Source organism: Triturus cristatus, chromosome 3_2 (genome assembly GCF_964204655.1).
Source record: "Triturus cristatus chromosome 3_2, aTriCri1.1, whole genome shotgun sequence".
NCBI lineage: Eukaryota > Metazoa > Chordata > Amphibia > Caudata > Salamandridae > Triturus > Triturus cristatus.
Window position 1 is genome coordinate 1,059,254,939 of NC_140584.1, and position 18,964 is coordinate 1,059,273,902.

At 44.7% G+C, this 18,964-nt stretch overlaps 1 protein-coding gene across 2 annotated transcripts in view; it reads left to right on the forward strand.

Moving 5' to 3' along the window:
• The window catches only part of LAT2 (linker for activation of T cells family member 2), a 244,489-nt gene that overhangs the window by 104,274 nt on the left and 121,251 nt on the right, over nucleotides 1-18,964 (forward strand). For both annotated transcript variants that reach the window (XM_085649777.1, XM_085649778.1), the window contains exon 2: nucleotides 4,416-4,511. In XM_085649777.1, the coding sequence (XP_085505903.1) occupies nucleotides 4,416-4,511 (96 nt within the window). The remainder of the gene's footprint in view (nucleotides 1-4,415; nucleotides 4,512-18,964) is intronic.

The following is an 18,964-nucleotide window of genomic DNA, read 5'->3' on the forward strand; positions in this document are numbered from 1 at the left end:
ACAACAAGCTGGAAACATTGTAGCAATAAGTTTGTCATGCCTGACGCGTTTCGAATAACTTCTTCTTCAGAGGCTTAGACGACAAATGGCAAACCGGCACTCCCCCACATCTTAAATGCTCGATGCCACGCCCTGGATGGGCCGCCCAAATGAGACTGTGTCCTATTGCATTCTGGGAGTTGGAGTGCCGCACTTTAAAATCCATAGATGGGTGCACTTTCTTGTTACAAATAAAGACTCTGGATGAGCCCCCACTCGTGTCACCGTCCTCAATCCTGACGTAGATGCCCCACTGCAAGGTAGGTAAATACCGTCCCGTGGCCCCCAGTGATCAAGGGGTGGTGCATTCCCTACGGCTGAGGCTGCCGCACATATATCAAGCTCCAAGGTTACCACACGAATTAGGAAGCACTCAGCAGCTACGAAGGTTCAACCTTTAAACCTTTAATGAAAGGTACGGGCGGTGCACAACAAGCTGGAAACATTGTAGCAATAAGTTCGTCATGCCTGACGCGTTTCGAATAACTTCTTCTTCAGAGGCTTAGACGACAAATGGCAAACCGGCACTCCCCCACATCTTAAATGCTCGATGCCACGCCCTGGATGGGCCGCCCAAATGAGACTGTGTCCTATTGCATTCTGGGAGTTGGAGTGCCGCACTTTAAAATCCATAGATGGGTGCACTTTCTTGTTACAAATAAAGACTCTGGATGAGCCCCCACTCGTGTCACCGTCCTCAATCCTGACGTAGATGCCCCACTGCAAGGTAGGTAAATACCGTCCCCGTGGCCCCCAGTGATCAAGGGGTGGTGCATTCCCTACGGCTGAGGCTGCCGCACATATATCAAGCTCCAAGGTTACCACACGAATTAGGAAGCACTCAGCAGCTACGAAGGTTCAACCTTTAAACCTTTAATGAAAGGTACGGGCGGTGCACAACAAGCTGGAAACATTGTAGCAATAAGTTCGTCATGCCTGACGCGTTTCGAATAACTTCTTCTTCAGAGGCTTAGACGACAAATGGCAAACCGGCACTCCCCCACATCTTAAATGCTCGATGCCACGCCCTGGATGGGCCGCCCAAATGAGACTGTGTCCTATTGCATTCTGGGAGTTGGAGTGCCGCACTTTAAAATCCATAGATGGGTGCACTTTCTTGTTACAAATAAAGACTCTGGATGAGCACCCACTCGTGTCACCGTCCTCAATCCTGACGTAGATGCACATTGTGCATTGCGGTCGCGCAAGTTATAGTTACCTGATCTAACTATAACGTGGAATTTCATTGGTTTTTTACGAGTGAAATGTACAGCTAACTATAACTTGTGTGAAACCTATGGTTTTTTAAGTGAATTTGCAAGGTTTTTTAAATGCTAATTCCTAACTATAACGTGTGTGAAACCTATGGTTTTTTCAGTGAATTTGTACGGTTTTTTAAATGCTAAGTTATGTATTTATTTTTAATTTTTGCGCGCACTGTGCGCTTCGCGCACCGTGCGCGCGCTGTGGGCACTCGGTGCGCTTTGCGCACCGAGTGTCCATGTTGCGCATTTCGTACCGTGCACGCCTCGCCATTTTTTACAAAATATCAATTGTTTTTTTCTCCCTTGGGGGTCCTTAGATTTATATATTAAATGTGATTGTTAATTCTTTTTTTTTTTTATTTTTTTTTACCGTACGTGTACGGTAAGCTTACCGTACGCGCACTCCGTGATTTTTAAAAAAAATTATTACATTTATTTTTCATACTTTTTGGTCCTTCGTGATCCCCCTGACGAACGCTAGGGGGTCTGCAACTCTCTTCGTTGCCCCCTTTTCATGTTATCAACCTTTGTTTTTCAGTGCGAGAGACAGAAAATGGCGGCCGATACTTTCTGATTTCGACCGATTCGAATGTTTACAGTCATGTAACCACCAATCAGAATTGAGCTCGCGCACGGCACCGTACGCGTACGGTAAGCTTACCGTAAGCGCACGGAGCGCGCTTACAGATATATATATTGATTTAAATGCTATTTTCTCAGGACCTACTGAACAGATTTACACCAGACCTGCAAAAGGCACATCCCTGACCTGAGGACTACCTCTCTGCCCAATTTCAAGTAAGTCTGTTCAGCCGTTCGGGCTGTAGCTCGGACTAAAGGTCCTATGTGAAAATGCATGGGGAAAACGCATTTTGGGACCCCCCTTTTTTCTCAGCCCCCGCTTGACGAATCCCCCTGAGACTTTCAGGGTAGGAGCGGAGCGTAGCGCCCCATTAGTTTTGAAAAATTCGCGAGGATTCGTCAACCGGCGCCAAAGTTATTCCAAATAGAATGTTGCGGATTTCCTATGGAAACACGGTCCTAACTATAACTATCTACTGGCGACCGCCAGTAGATAATATATATATATATATATATATATATATATATATCCACCATTACCGAATCCTCAGCATTCCATTGGTTGGAAACAGTTACGGAACGGACTCCAGTTTTTCTTTGTGCCATATAATTTTATTTATAATATATATATCAATCAATCATTAAAAAATCCAGTTTCTTGTCCTAAACATTAGGACAAATTCACGTTGTAAACACTTACTGAAACTAACCATAGACATACATGTCTACATATGAATTAATTTACAGACATCCTGTATGAATATATCAATGTGAGATTTTGTCAAGACAGTTGCTATATTTGTTCTCCCTTTTGTGGAGAGAGTGAACCCAATACATTGTTGAAGCATTGTATGTTGCTAGAATAGACATATTTACCGATAACTCAACACATTAACAATGTTTTAGTATTCATGTGGTGTCTCAGAGCAAATAGGTTAGAATGAATCAAACCCAACTAGTCTCACATCAACCATCATCTCTGGTATATGAGCATGGATGGAATCAAGCTACCACCTCTATGTTGCAAGTACTATGTCATTTACAAAAAGAAGAATGCGGTCCTTAAAGGGCTGCTGTTTTATGATTGTCCTAAGTTGCTGCCGCTAAAGTCTCCTCCTACCAGCAACAAGCATCTGTACACACATCCCAGTCAACAGCTCTCTCACGCAACTTTCAAAGTATGGCGCGGTCTGTTCACATGGATGTATAATCCACCATGAATTCCGTCTGACGTCCAACACATCTATAAGCTTCTACTCATGTCACCATCAATATTAATGGACGCGGCCTCCTGTGACGATGCACAGCCTTACCTGGCTCTGACGTCAAACACATATATATGCTTCTGCTCATGTCATCATCAATATTACTGGACGCGGCCTCCTGTGACGATGCACAGCCTTACCTGGCTCTGATGGCTTATTTTGCACTAATTAGAAAAATCCACTAGGAGACATAATCCAAAAGGCATACAATACCCACCCTTTAAAAAATAAAATAAACAACTCCCAACCAAACATTACATGCTGCTCCCTGTAATGCTTGCCACGAAATTGCACAGGGGAATAACAGACAATCCAAGATAGTAAATCAGCCAACATATCCACACAGCTCAAAGATGCTGCGGTTTAGACTATCCTAATCTCTGGGAAAAGGCCTAAGAGATGGCCAAGCAATCAGTGCTCTCCAGTAGGCCCCTCTACCACTAAATTCACACACCAACATCTCATTGAACTTAACATGGCCTTCCAAGCAGCAATGGACCATACCGAGAGCATATTATCACACCAGACTCCTACTATGGCCTGTAATGGAGTACTTGCTGAGGCACCCCCAGATAAAGCACAACAATATGAGACCAAACCAATGGCACTGCATCCTACACGAATGCCAACAACACATCTCCCAATAATGTTTTCCCTTTCAGGTACCTCGTGTTTGGATGCCGCTCTGGTGCCTATCTCAAAACCTTGACTTTGATGGTTGAGTCTTCTGCTTTGGAGCGTTCCTCAAGCTTTATATTCTTGACATTCTAAAATTGTTGTGCAGCACTATGCTTTTACCAGGTTCACTGACAACTATTCCCTGTACCGAATGTTTGTTCTATTTCTTTTCTGTCTCTGATGGGTGGTGCTTTTTCTTTGCGGAGGGCTGTATCCCCTTACACTATGAGAAGCGCACACATGGTAAATTGTCTGGGTATAAGGAATGAAGGATGAAATAACCGGATGTTCTTGGGCGGGGTTCTGAATGATTGACAGTGCCTCCAGGGAGGTGGCTCAGTGGCTACCTGCACAGGAGCGACCAAAGTGTGCAGGTATGAGTTCACAGGAAGATATCAGAGAAAAGCTAAGTAGGGGAAGAAAATCTTACTTGGGGAAGAAACTGTTCCTCGATGAACCCTACTGGAGAACAGAACAGGCCGTCATCAAGCTGAAAGAAACTAAAACTATACAGATATTAATTGTAAATAGGAATCAACGGTGTATATTAACCTTGGAATAATGATTTTGTACTGTTTTATTGCAGCTAAAATAAAGGGTGAAGTCGAGCCAATATGGGCAATCGCCTCCATTTTCCTTCTTGGCGCTTTGGTGACCTTGTGCACGAAGTGCCGAAATGTCGGTAAGAACTTTTCCTTTTTCCTGTAATGTTTTTAAAATGGGAATTATGCAGACATCAGACCGCAGCAGGTATTTATCACATTAAATGTCGACTGTATTTATTTTTTATTCCTTTATGTATTACCATTGATGTTTTATAAGCCTCTATTGTATCAAGGTAAGGAGCTCGAAGATCATCTATCAAATGCAATAGCAAAGTGTGGGAAAATGATAATGAAATGGCGAAATAAAAGAATCTTTTAACTTTAAGTACTCTAAAAAAATAAAAAAAAGTCGTAGAGGTACCCAAGAATGTGAATGAGCAAATACTATGTGAGGCACATAGTTTAAAATAAGTGGCTAATTTGTAAAAACAAAAAATATTGAAGTCATCATTAACACAAAAAAGAGACTTTAGGAGTTGTACACAGAGCATTTAAAAACTCAAACTAAGATGCTCAAATGTTTGTGAAGACAGTTGTTGGGGATGCTGACCTTGTCGGTGGTGGAATGGGTAACTCTACCAAAGTAGAGGCTGCCCCCAAAAATGGGACAAAGTGTGATGCAAATAGTGTGCCTATTGGGGCGAAGGGCTGTAGGAGGGCGAGTGAGGGAGGTGGGGTGGCTCGTGAGGTTTGCTTTGACAGATGCTGAGGAGCTCTTGCTCTCAGATGTCCAGGGCTTTTGTTTCCCTGATTCTGTATACCGTGCCGCCCAATCGGTCGCTGTGTGCTTCTTACCTGTGAATGAAGAGCGTTGCATTAACACCTGTGTCCACTGTATTATGCATTATTGTATGCTTGTATTCAAAATAAAAAGATTTTTTTTAAAAATCCTTGTCAGGGGTAGAGTGATGTCATGCAACAACAGCAGAAGGTTATATCTATTACTCTGTATTTTCATTAGTCAATATTTCTTAGTCTTCAATTTTACTGGAAGTAAGATGCCAAGCTGGGAATATCCTAATTACTCGTACACACAGTCCGTCTCATGACCGAGCTATGTTCATCCGGTGATGCCCTTCAAAAAGAATAGAACTCCCCCCAGGACTTGTTCTATCCACTTCAGGTTTGGTCGACCTTTCAGAATTCAAGTATTTCATGCATAATAGGGAACAGACATTTTCAATCAAGGTTCCCTGCCTATTGAAAACTCCCCTTCCCCCACAACCATTGGTTTGCCCCCTAAACTTGTGGTGCCTCTAATCACCGGAGCTACCGGGGCTGTGTGCCTGACCTCCACCCACGCGCTAACTCCAGATGGGGTGGAGCAGCAAACACTCCCCTTCACCTAATCTACCCGCCCACATTTTAAGATTAGGTTTAAAAAGGAGAATCACCTGAAGTTGTAGGTAGATGGATAGGGGCAAGGGAGGATGGTCCCAAGTGCTTTATATGTAAAACAGTAGGAGCCGGGACCCAATGAGGAGCTTAATGCTCAGGTTGCTGAATTCAAAGACACCATAGTCTTGATTCCACCTCAGGCCTCTTTCTTCTACAACCCTACACTTCCCTTCCCTTTATTTTACTCTTGTAAGTTCTTTTTCATCCATGCTTATCCTTGGCATAGGATTGGCAGCCAACTGGAAATGCCCAGAGACAACAAAAGAGAAGGGACAGGTAGATAGGACCGTATTCTTGCCTACCTTATAATCTCCAAGAAACCTCTCAGGTCGCCAGGATCTTTTTATCTGCTAAATAGTGTAGAGGGGAGGAAATTCAAATCTCAATACATAATCAACAGAATCAAATTTTCCGTTCCAAAGGACCACTGACTCAGAATCTAAATTTTTAAGATTTTATTACAACCAAGAATAACTGCACATACAAACACCTCAATACAAGGTGAAGGAAATAAATGGGCACTAATACAAACGAAATTCTACGTAAAAGTCTCATTCGACTCAGAATAAGAAGAATAATCAATTCTAAAAGCATCAATAAACCAATAGTTAGTCCAATCTCTACATCTGAAATCATTAGCCTAAAAGGAAAAACAGTTAGTCTATCCCTACTCTATCTCTAAGGTGACAACCCTACTTAGCATTTCCCTTCCCAGGCAAGAGAATAAAAAAAAGGTGTCGGAAGTGAAGACTTCCTTAGAAGTACATTCACTTAGTCAGAGCTCGTTCTAAGATGCTCCTTCTAGCTCCCCATCTAAACATCAACTACTCCACCCTCCGGGCACTGTCCCTAATACAAAATCCCAAAAACATAAAACACGCCCTTTGGCACACCTCTTCAGCCAGATCTTCTTCCAGTACTTTTCCAGTGAAACTTGTACTTCATTCAACGACGGTTAGCTTGACCTTGGGTCCCAGGCACCTTCTCCACTGAAAGTATCATCCGTAAATTCCAATGCACTCCCCTGTTGGCTTCTCGCACCATTCTAAATCCTCAAACAAAGACCTAGTCTCTCTAACGAGCTAAATGTCCTTGCACCTGCAACAGAAACATGGGAACGAAAAACTTTTCTCTTCTCTAAGATTTTCTATTCTCCCGAAACCCAAAGCCTTTACCAAGGGAAATCATTTTCGGCCTACAACGTTTAGCTAACATAAGAAATGAACATACCTTTCTCTTTAAACGTATATGCGATCAGGCCTTTACACTGTTAAACACACTCCTAAATCACACTTTAAGCATTAGTTTCATTACTCCTTTATACGTGAATAAGCAGACTAAACGTGTAACTTTAACATGGCGCACGTTTTTATCTAATACATTGCATTACATAAAATCAAAGACTATGCGTTTACTAGAAATTACAATTACAATGATCTACGACATTACTCTTCATAAACATGGTTACATTTCTAATCACCCCTATGTTAAACAAATCTAATGATACATTTCTATGTCAACCCTAAACTACTTCGATAAATATGTGGGTGCGGACTAACAGTGAATATGATGCACCCCTACAAATTTCAGAATAACGTGACGCTCTATCAGTTCCACCCTTTGATGACAAATGTCATCACACCATCACACTATTCCCTTGGAGAAAGAACCGACCTAAACAGTACTTGTCGCCATCCTTCCCCGTCGGAATCTCTCCATATTCTTGATATTCTGATATTGACTGTCCTGCAGCCTAGCCATTCGCATTTCACTCGCTCTGAGAGCTCTTTCAATTCTGTTTCCTCTGTACCACTTGTAAGCTCTGATGAAACCCCACAAGCAGATCACACAAACCACAATAATAATGAGGGGTTTTAGCAAAAACCCACCCATGGAACCCCTTTCCCAAATTCACAAACCAACTTCCCACACGACCAAATCCTTTACCAATCTTTTCCCAAACACCTCCTTCAGACAAATCCTCAATCTCTTGATGAATCGTGGTAATGCTATCTATATATCTCTCCAGATCCTTGCTGTTGTCTGGAATATACGTACAACATTCCTGAACTTTCAATAATTTACAGACTCCGCCCTCTTTTGCCAATAATACGTCTAAAGCAAGGCGATTCTGCAAAACCATCGTCCTTATCGACAACATCTCTCCTTCCACCAATATCAAAGACCTTACTGTATTCATTGACAACTCATCAACCAAAGTCGCCAGTCTTCTGATCTTCACATCATTCAAAACCACACCCAAACTCGGTATCATTGCTCCAAAAATATCTCCAATCACCATCACTGCACTTGCAGCTCTTTTTACTCTAGGATGGTGTCCAGTTTCCAAAAGCTCCAAATAACATGTACCATACCAATTCGCAGACAACCTCACATAGGCATTCCTTCTGCACACATGATAAACAGTTGGAATCACTTGCACCGAGCCTTGCAAAAAGTTCTTAGCTGAGTCTTCCATCGTGAAAATATGATCACACGTACTTTGCCCCAGGGGAGGCTGGTGCATAGGGGCGAGATGGGCGTCGCCCTCCCACCCTGGGGGACCAAAAAAATGCCTGATGAAAAGCACAGAGCAGCTAGGAATAAATTGTGCTGGCTGCTAGTGCTCAGTGAACAAACATGTACAAAATTGGGGTTTTCTTTAGGGGGGTGTGGGGGTATGGCCTTTGCTCTGCTCTGCAGTGTCTCTGCACATGCTTTTGGCTGGGCGAAGATTTCTTCGCCCTAGAGCCAGAAAGCAGGGCAGTGACGACAAACTGGTGGGTGCAGCCTATTGCTAACTAGCAGAATAGCATGTCGATTTTGGGCGTTATTCCCTTGGCCCAGGGCGGAGCTGGAGGCCCTCCATTAATTCCAATGGCCGAGGGTGGAGCATTCCGGCAGGTTTAGAGTTTGTGGGGGTGTGGCAGTGGCCTTTGTCTCCTCCACCAGACCCAGCAACAGTTGTTGTTGTTCAAGTGATTGGTTTGCTGGGGTCTGGGGGAGGAGTCGATTCGAAATCGAAAGACCAACAATTCCAGATTTTTCCAGTTTGGGCTTCTGCTTGCATGCTCTCATTGCCACGCTCTGCACTCTGCTGCAGTCCAGGAGGAGCTCCGAGCCTTGATTCATTGAATCGAGAGCACCGATCGAGGCAGCCTGTAATTTCATTCATAGTCATCATCATGCACATCACGTTTAACACGGGGTAAGTGAAGTCGACTGGACTTTAAGTAAAGTTAAAGTCTGTCTGTCTCACTCAGAGTGAAAGTGAAAGTAAGTGTTTCAATCGCTGTTTAAGGTGTAAGAGAGGCCTAACTTCCCCCCAGATAACAGGCGCGCGCCAAAGTATTTCTTCCTGAGAGTTATTATTATTCTTTCGTCACAAGTTCGCCCACACTGCTCTGTTCTGACCCGGCCTCGGTGAGTATTTCCTTTTAAAGACACGTTTTGGGCTGAGTGAGTTCATCCAAAAGGCCTCCTGCGTTCTCAGGAAAAAGCCTTCCGTGGCTGGCATGTGAGAGAGAATTGTGACAGCAGAATAATATCTGCCTAGTGTGTCATCCGAATCCGATAAGAGTATGTTTCATGGTTTAATTACATAAAGTATTGAACCATTCATTCAACCCCGCCCCGAGCCTGGACGGTGTGCTGAGCTCCTGCGCTGCGTGTGCGGACAGGCTCCGGGGCCGTGGGAGCCTGTCTGAGCCCGGGAGGGTTGGTGGGGGGAGGGGTGTTAAATTTGGGCATAATCACAGAGCCTGCAGACGCACACACATTATTAGTAATTTCCAACAAGGGGGGCGTTACAATGCGGGCCCTCAGAATTTCCACAAAGAAGTGCGAGGCTAGAAAACACACGGTCCGGGTGCAAGGAGGTACCCAAGGGTGTTATCAAGGGATGACTATCACAGGAGTGATCATCTCACATCAGTAAGACACTCTCAGAATCTCAGAGGACAAGCCACACATGATTTCTTGTTTACTTAAAAACAGAACTATACACAATAAATTGCTATAGAGGTGCGGTTTCTCTTGTTCTACTGGGTTAAAAAGCATATTTACATATCTGTAAAAAATAATGTATTATATACAACTAACGTGCTATTAGCCACACCATCAACTAATGTACAACGACTATTACCACAACACACAGCCTGGAACACTTTTTCTTTTATCACCTGACAGAGTTGTGCAATTGTTAAAGAGGCACACGTCCAAACACCCCAGGCACTCAGGGCTCTCAACCACAAACTCAAACGTAGGCAGAAATAAACAAAAGGGAATCTGGTAATTCGATTCTTTAGAATGAAAGGATTAGGCAGATATTATATTTTAAAGGTGGGTGTAAAACTTGCGCCAAATAGGCTACTGTGCTAAAGATTTAGATAGCCTCCAGGAACGAGGTCGAGTTGGAACTCATTGAACTGATTTTAGGGGAAGGGACATTTATTTTTCCCAGGCAGAGGCGTGGAATCAAAGGCAATCAAAATACAAATATGCAAACAAATCAGCAGTACATGGAACACACAGGAAACACTAAACACATACTGTAGATTAACAAATGTAGCCCACAGTGCTACTGTACATTTTAAGGCACATTGTTCAGGCGTGTTCGCCTTTTACATTCATGTTGTGCGCTTTACCCTTTCCCCATACTTGGGGAAGGGTAAGCTTGGCCTGTGCTTCAAACCATTCACTCCCGAGCCTGGACGGTGTGCTGAGCTCCTGCGCTGCGTGTGCGGACAGGCTCCGGGGCCGTGGGAGCCTGTCTGAGCCCGGGAGGGTTGGTGGGGAGGGGTGTTAAATTTGGGCATAATCACAGAGCCTGCAGACGCACACACATTATTTTATTAGTAATTTCCAACACCCCCCGAGCCCAGGGCACAGGCTGTCAGACTCGCTCCCCGGGGCGCTGCGAGGGGGAGGAGGAGAGGCGGACATGGATTGCGGTTCCGTGACCGTCAAGGAATGCACCCACACTGGTAGCCTGTGCGGCAGAGCCTGACGGCGGCCCAGGAACCCGACTCCTTCGGTCCTTCCTAAAAGAGTTATGTGCCCTCGTGCTGAGTGACTTTACAGACTTATTAAAAGGGTAGCCGGGTTTTTATTAATTTTATTTATTTATTTATTTAATGCGTTTTTATATAGCGCGGACTTTACCCGAAGGTGTCAGAGCGCTTCACAATAGGAGCAGTAATGATACATAAGGAGAAAAATTACAAGTGAGCATGTTACAAAATCAAACGTTACGTTCCATGAGGCAATAGTGGCATTTGTGCAAGTATCAGGAGCAAACAAAATACAAGAGGTAGCAAACTATACGTTACAAAAGGAAAAAAAGTGACGTGTGCAGGTTACAAGGGGGGCGTTACAATGCGGGCCCTCAGAACGTAAGTAGCCGGGTTTACATCTCGACGGCTCCGGGAAAGAGGATACCTAGTTGGTTTAGAGGGAGTGTCATCCCATGTGGGGACGCCTGCAGATTTGTGCAACATTCAGTGCTAGAGAAAACATGTTCCAGATAAAAGCAGTGTAGTTCACAGTCAGTGGGTCAGTCGCACACGCACTCCTTTAATTACAGCAAGAGTTGGCGTTTGTTTCCATTACTGAGGTGAGTCTGAGTTGGGAGGGCAATGACGTCACGTGGGTTGTGTACCTCAAATACGCATGCCATTTATGGCTTTCCTCCTCAGTTCATGGCAGCAGCGTGCAATGTTCCTCTTCCTAATTGTCCTGTGAATCCATTGTAATTAGAGGTGTCTAATGAAAGCCAATGTTCACGAGTCAATGCACTGTGTGCAGTTAGTTTACGTCTATTACCGAGCTGCTTTGTTTTGACACTAAATGAATAACACAGCTTTGGCTTCATATGTCGAGCACATAAAGTTACTCAGCCGTCAGATCTGGTAATATTTTTATGGGGTTTCCAGACCTGCTCCGTGTGGTAGGTTCACTCGTCTTGGTTAGTGACGTCTCATTTCAGCCGGTTTACAGCAGCTTTAAAGTTTTTCATAGTTTTGCATTTCTCCAAAGTAGGTCATTTGTGATATTTATTTCTTTTCATGGGTGTTTGGTCTTTTCATGGGTGTCATTGCTTGGTGTTATCCTTGAAGAGTCGCTTGAAGTGTCACACATTCGACAGTGGAATGTCACTCATGTACACAATTAGATCATGGATGCGTCACACATAAGCAAGCTGAAATCTTGACTGCTATGACTGTTAGTTTCTGAGTGCACTGCCCGCAGACGGACACAAACATACATATAACTGTGCATATATCTCAATTGCTGAAAGTTCCAGTACAATCCATCCAAGAATTAATGTGCACGTTATGAGTGTACAGCCCGCCACAAAACGGGGAAGATATGATGTATATAAAATTGATTAAAATAGCAAGAACACAATGTTAAGGATTATTTCAATTTGAAACCACATACTTTCCTGGGGGCATATCAACAAGGGCTTTATCTCTGCTTTTTTGGCTTTAAAAGCCAAAAAAGCAGAGATAAAACTAGCGCCCTATCGTGCCACATCATGGTGTCTTACAGAAAGGTGTCATAGTGTGTCAGGGACTATCTTTCCTCTTTTCGATTTAATAAAGATATCGCTTGACTGGATGACTTGCCATATTTCCATGCTAACGGGCCACTTGGACAGTAATACTTTTTAAATATACGGATGCTGCAGAAAGGCTCGTACACGTGGAACGGAGTCAGTAGCATGTTAAAAGACCGTCGTGTGAGTGACTCTGCCCCACAGCTACCAGCCTTTCGGGATGCGTTGCGTTGGTATTAATATTTATGAATGCGGCAGTCCTGTTGGTTTAAAAAAGGCTTGGAATTGTCACAGAAACGCTGGCATTGGGAATATGCCGTTTGTTATCCGCACGGAAAACCAGCTATGCGCAACAGGCTCGATATGTGGCAAAACACAGTGACAGGCCAATATTTTTGAGACTGCGGCTTATGTACAGTAATTGCCATTCTATACATATAAGTTGGTTTACGGTCGGTGTTCTCTACAGTTCCATGACGATATGCCAGGCTTTAAGTAGGCCACGTCCGCTGCGGCCAGCTTGCAGCAGGACTGGGAGTGCCGAACCCTGGGCCCCGGAAAGTGGCACCCTTTTCGCTTCTCGTCTGACATATGTACTGCTGCCAAGGGGCCCAATGTGCAGTGTCACAATTTTACTCAGCACTGAATTCCAGTACCTGCGTGGTTGCCTTTGCCACTGTAGAAGGTAAAGGTAAACCCAATGTGCGTAGTGTGACAGGCTAAAAAGGAAGGACCATGTCAAAGGGTCAAACATGACCTTAGGTAACATAACAGCTGTGCACAACAGGCCGTCCATATGGATTTACAATGTGAGTTAAAGACCGATTGAAACAAAGTGCCCCGGTCCCTTGTAATTACTGTACTCATGTCCACCACGCTTACTTTGTCGGTTGCGTTCGACCAGGTAAATAGCTAGCTTGTATAGGCTTCAGGGGCGTAGCATGCATTGGTGCAGCAGGTGCAGTTGCACCGGGCCAATCAGCCTGAGAGCCCCATTGAACTGTGATAATTGCTATATTTTATAATTCAAACAGGGGCGATTTTCTTCTTTGCACTAGGGTCATCCAACACTGGCTACGGCACTGATAGGACTGAGAGGTTAAAGTGTATCGATTTTGCACATAGTAGTGAACAAACTGGGTGTACAGCAACCAGCTACAGCAGAAATAAACGCAAGATGTCCTATAGCCTGTCTTCATTCTACTCAGGATAAAAATAATCACAACTAGCAAATGTGTATTATTTGCAGACCAACTCAACGGAACTCATTTTATCATACCAATACATTCGCTGGTGGCGAATGAAACATTCCCCATGCACTTTCCAAGTGTTTATTTGCAGCTTGGCTACAACATACTGACCTACCTCACCAGATTTGGAGCTTGCACCCTGCTCTCTGTGACAAATGATGAACCCACTGAGTGAGAACAGAAGCGAAGCGAGTATGGCCCTACACAAACCCAAAACAACGGAGGGCTGGGTATCTGATCTTAGGCTCTGATTTCTGATTGCACGATTTTGGCCTGAGGCAGTGCCAGTTTCCGCATGACACTCTTCGTGATTTACTTATCTATTTGGAGGTTTTGCAAAGCGCTGCATCTTGACTTTCCGGAATTTCGGAGCGCTAAAATTAAGATTGGGACATGTAATACATATTAAAACATGCGCAGTGCAGGGCATAGCCTTACCCAAGAGCAGCACGGTCAGGAGTACAAGGCTCCCCCTTAATAAATGCGCCATAATAATGCTCCGGACCGTCATTGAATTCGGCCTCCCCTGTCCTGAGATGGAGGCTGGCAGGCTGCCCAACGGTTACGTAGGCCGTGTCCGGTGTCGTGCTACAGCTAACCCTTGCCAAGGATGGCCGCGCCGATGGAAGGGTCCACAGGTCCGTGTCCTTCGGCCCATGGCTCGGCAGGGCAGTGCAAGTCTGGAGAGTGCACTGCAGGGAAGAACTGACAGGTAACCTAACTTTTATAGCGCAGCGCACTGTGACGGAGGAGTGGCTATTTCTATGCACGAATTTAAAAAGTGAACCCATGGAGACAACATAAGTACGCAAAATCGGTTGTGAATCACTTCTGTGCGTCAGAACCCGTAGCTCCGCATTTGTGACGGGGAAAGGCAAAGCTGCGAGCGGCTGGCATCAGAAAGACGGGCACTTTGTCAGACAAAGGCTCGAGGCACTGACAGACAGACATCCATCAGCACTTTTTGTGTGCACGAGAGGGCCAGGATTCCCAGGCTTCAGTGAAGCCAGACAGTGGTTTTAAGGAACACCCTGTTTTCATTGGGGGATTCCAGTGTAAACCAGACCTCCAGTAGCGCCTCAAAGGCACGGGCCCCTAAGAGCTGTGGGCGCGAGGCCGGGATTAGGGCCCAGGAGAGGCGAGGCCCTTCTCACCTGCACACTTGTCTTCAATAGTGAGCGATAGTGCCTGTAATGCTTCCAGGCGCTGCAGCAGGTGCGAAGAAAGGGGCCCATAGATTGAAGCTTCGCAGCGCGCTCTCTACTACAAGCTTATGTTTAGGTGTATTCCTCTTTGGCACATTTATACTATGCCCAAAGGCACGCAGTGCAGCGGGCACGCTTTTAACATAGAAGCGTGGACTTAAGAGTGTTTAAAAGATCGAGCGACAGGGAGAGGACATGCGTCATCACCCTTCTGCCCAGACCCCCAAGCTCCTCATAGCTCACCCTACCCGTCTCTGTACCCCAATCTCCTCACGATGCCTGTGTGCCCCAAGCTCCTCACACTGCCCGGGTGCCCCTAGCTCCTCACACTATGTGCCCCAAGCTCCTCACGCCGCCTGTGTGCCCAAAGCTCTACACACTGCCCGGGTGCCCCCAGCTCCTCACACTATGTGCCCCAAGCTCCTCACACAGTCTATGTGCCACAAGCTCTCACACTACCTGTCCATGCACCAAACTCCTCGCACTGTCTGCCCATGTGCCTCAACTTCCTCACGCTTCTACTATATTCCCCAAGGACATCACCATTCCCCCGATGCCCCAAGCTCCCCATACTACCCCTCTAAGTACCCCAAGATCCTCACGCTGCTTGTCCTTGCACCAAACTCCTTGCACTGCCTGACTGTGTGCCGTGAGCTCCTCAGGCAGTGCAGAGTCTCTCCAGATAAGCTACTCAAGATAAGTGCCCTCAGCTCCTCACACTGAATATCAAGGTACCTGTAGCTCCTTACACTGTCTGTCTATGTGCCCTTCCCTCTTCTCTCTGTCTATCCTTAGCTCCTTACACTGTCAGTCCTTGTGCCCTTCTGAGGGCAGCAGGAAGGCCTACTGTTCTGCCCTACAGCAAAACCTCATAAATGAGGCCCTAAATGCAAACTACTTTCTTCACTGATTTCAATTTTTGTTCTTGTAATGCTCTACATTTATGTTTTATTATTTATGTTTCAATTAAAAAATTAAACTTGTGTTAACTCCTTTTTCTCTATTGTAAATTTTGAAACACTTTATAAACCATATCTGTCTTTTTCAGTATATCTTTGCTTTCCACCCAAAATCTTGTCGTCAGGTTTGTATGTTTTGCACCTCAATATCTGTTATGTGGACTTTCTGTCAGTGTACATTTATAGTATATAAATTCTATATTTTGCAAAATAAACACAGTTTGGTGAAATATAATTCCTGTTTGTCTGGCTCATCTTAAAAAAATCAAGGATGAACTGCAATCCTGGGATGGATCTCTTTCGCCATCTAATTTTCAAAGTATTTGCAATGTACGGTCTTACCAATGGTGTGAGCCTTGATGACTTCTTTAACCAATACAGTAAAGAGGAAGAGATGTGTTACAGGTAGAAAACACTTAGAGGGCCTCTTCCCATTGGCTGTGTGTGCTTGGCTTGGGGGTCGTTTTGCAAGCAGACCAGTTAGAGGATTGGGCACATTTTTGATATGTTTGTAATGTTTTCTTCACACTTGTGCTTTAAAATGCTATATTTGGATCCCGTTTTTGCAAAAATTTACAGTAAATATGTGGTGTAAAACCCACCATTTGAATACATTTTTGCAAAATTTTCTTGCGGGGGGAATCCCCCCCGCACCCTCCTTTTTCAGTTCGGGCTCGCTCGCTTCGCAAGCTCGCTCGCGCATTGTACAAGGGTACAAATTTTTCGCCCCACCACTTTCAAAATCCACCAGCCGCCCCTGCTTTGCCCTACTGAAACCTTTTCATAGTAGGTCTGAGGACGTCTCACACACAACTTACCCTTTTGCACCTGGTCCAATGCTATGGGTCCATAACTCCCCTTTGATCTGTGTAATCTTTCCTCATCGGTCCAATCTACTGGACTATCTCCTGTATTTCGTGTTACAGTTAGTTTTCTATATCTATCTTCTACTTGACCTATAAACTTCTTCTCTGTATCTGACAATGAACAAGTTAAATTATGCTGATGAGCATAAGCCGTATCCAGTTCCAAAGACAGTATGAAATACTTCCGAAGTCTGTCCTCCGACTTGTAATAATCATATTTATTCAAATGCTTGTAAGCTGGAACTTCAGGAAGTACTGCATCGTAATTGGAATAGAAATACTCAAACTGACCTCTCTCATAGAAGATACTAAGCAACAAACTACAAGAAATTCCATACGTCAGTGGAAGATGATGGTATCTAATACCCTCATCCACAGAAGAAGGTAACTGCATGCACACATAACAGTCTTTCGCATCCATCGCATCGACGTACTCATATAGCAGCTTTGCGTATACATTAAGCTTAAAATCCCTTCTAGACATATCTATGTGAAATCTACGACTCTCTTCGATTAGTAAAGCTCTTTTAGCTCCTATGGTGACCTCTTTTTGGCTAGAAGTAGTAGGCGTAGGTGTTCCCTGTACCTTCTCTTCCTGCTCATGTGAAACGATATATGAGGCTACAACTATTATGACTATAGAAACTATCACCAACCCTATAAGTGTAACTATCACTAATTTAGACCTACGGTGAGTATTTCCAGCATCCATGATTTTGCAAAGTTTTCAAAGTTCTTGGTCTCAGCAGCAACAATTAAGAGTCTATTTCTCCTCAGGGCGTCACTTGCTAACCATTTCAAACGACACTTCAAAAGCTGGAAATCCCCCCGTGATTTCAGTTCCTTATTTACACAGTCCACAAAAAGACTTCCCTAGCCCTCTTTCGTCGTCTTGACAGAAAGTCCCTAAATTTATTCTTCTTCCACTCGGGCCTAGGTTATCTTCTTTATAGACTTTTATATACAACAAAGTTCACCTTCAGTCCAAAATAAGATCAGCTCCCAAAATCTCTAAAACACGTTGCAAAAGTTCAAGACGAAGCACTACTAATTCCTGATGCAGTGGTACATAACCAAAGGTTGGAAAAACAAGCGTCTCCAGAATCAATGCACAAATTTTGCTCAGAAGTGTTGGATTCCGAATATTGAGAGTCAGTATTCCTTCGATCTCCACCCCTGTAGCCAACAGCAGTACATCCACTTTCAGATTCGGGGAATCTCTGACCAGCGTCAAAGACTTCAGCCTCCCTGAGCTCAACACTCCTGGCATCAGTCACAGCTATGTCCACTCTCGTGAGGCGTACCTTTGACACGGCACTCTTGTTCTCCTAGATCTTCTCAGACTACCCTGAGCTTGCTCTTCGTCACTCTGTTCAGATTCAGAGGTTTCAGAAACTGGAGCAAAATCTCTTTCAGGTGCCAACCTCAAGTTCAGCCGTCTGACTCACAGGCCAAACCTTTTCTACTTCTGTGACACTTCTGCTCTCCCTTTGGCAACACTTCCTCACCTGTTTGCGGACAAGCACCCAATCTCCCAGGCACAAGTCGTGGCACAGGTCACTTGCGGCTGGAACAGTTGCTGCTTGCACCTGCTGGGACACAGAACGGACTCCGTCAGCCAGTCCCTTACAGTAGTCAAGAATTAAGTCATCAGTGATGCTAATCAACGCAGTAGCAGGTATCGCTGGTAATCGCATTGCCCTCCCCATCAGGATCTCGTGAGGTGACAACCCCGTTCTCCTATCAGGAACACTACGAAGGCTCATGAGGACCAAGGGCAGTGCGTCAGGCCATTTCAGGGATGTCGATGAACACAGTTTCGCCATCCGTGCTTTCAAAGTCCCATTAACTTGCTCCACAATCCCAGAAGCCTCAGGTCGATAACTGTAATGTAATCTGTGATCCACATTTAAAGCCGCACAGAGCAATTTCATGATCTCGCTATGGAAATGCGTCCCTCTATCCGACTCCAAAGAGGTCGGAAAGCCGAACCTAGGGATAAGTTCCCTCAACAACAGCTTAGCTACAGTGTGTCACACCTACATGTTGGGTAAGCCTCCACCCACCTTGAAAAGACACACACCACAACTAGGATGTACCTCAACCCATTACACTTTGGCATCTCAATAAAGTCCAGCTGCATCCTATTGAAATGCCCTCCTGACCTCCCAATGTGACTCAAAGTTACAGCAGTTCTCTTTCCTGCATTCATCTGCTGGCATGTAACACACCTCTGACATACAGCTTCAGCAACTGCACGAAACTTCAGATTGCACCATGTCTGTCTGAACAC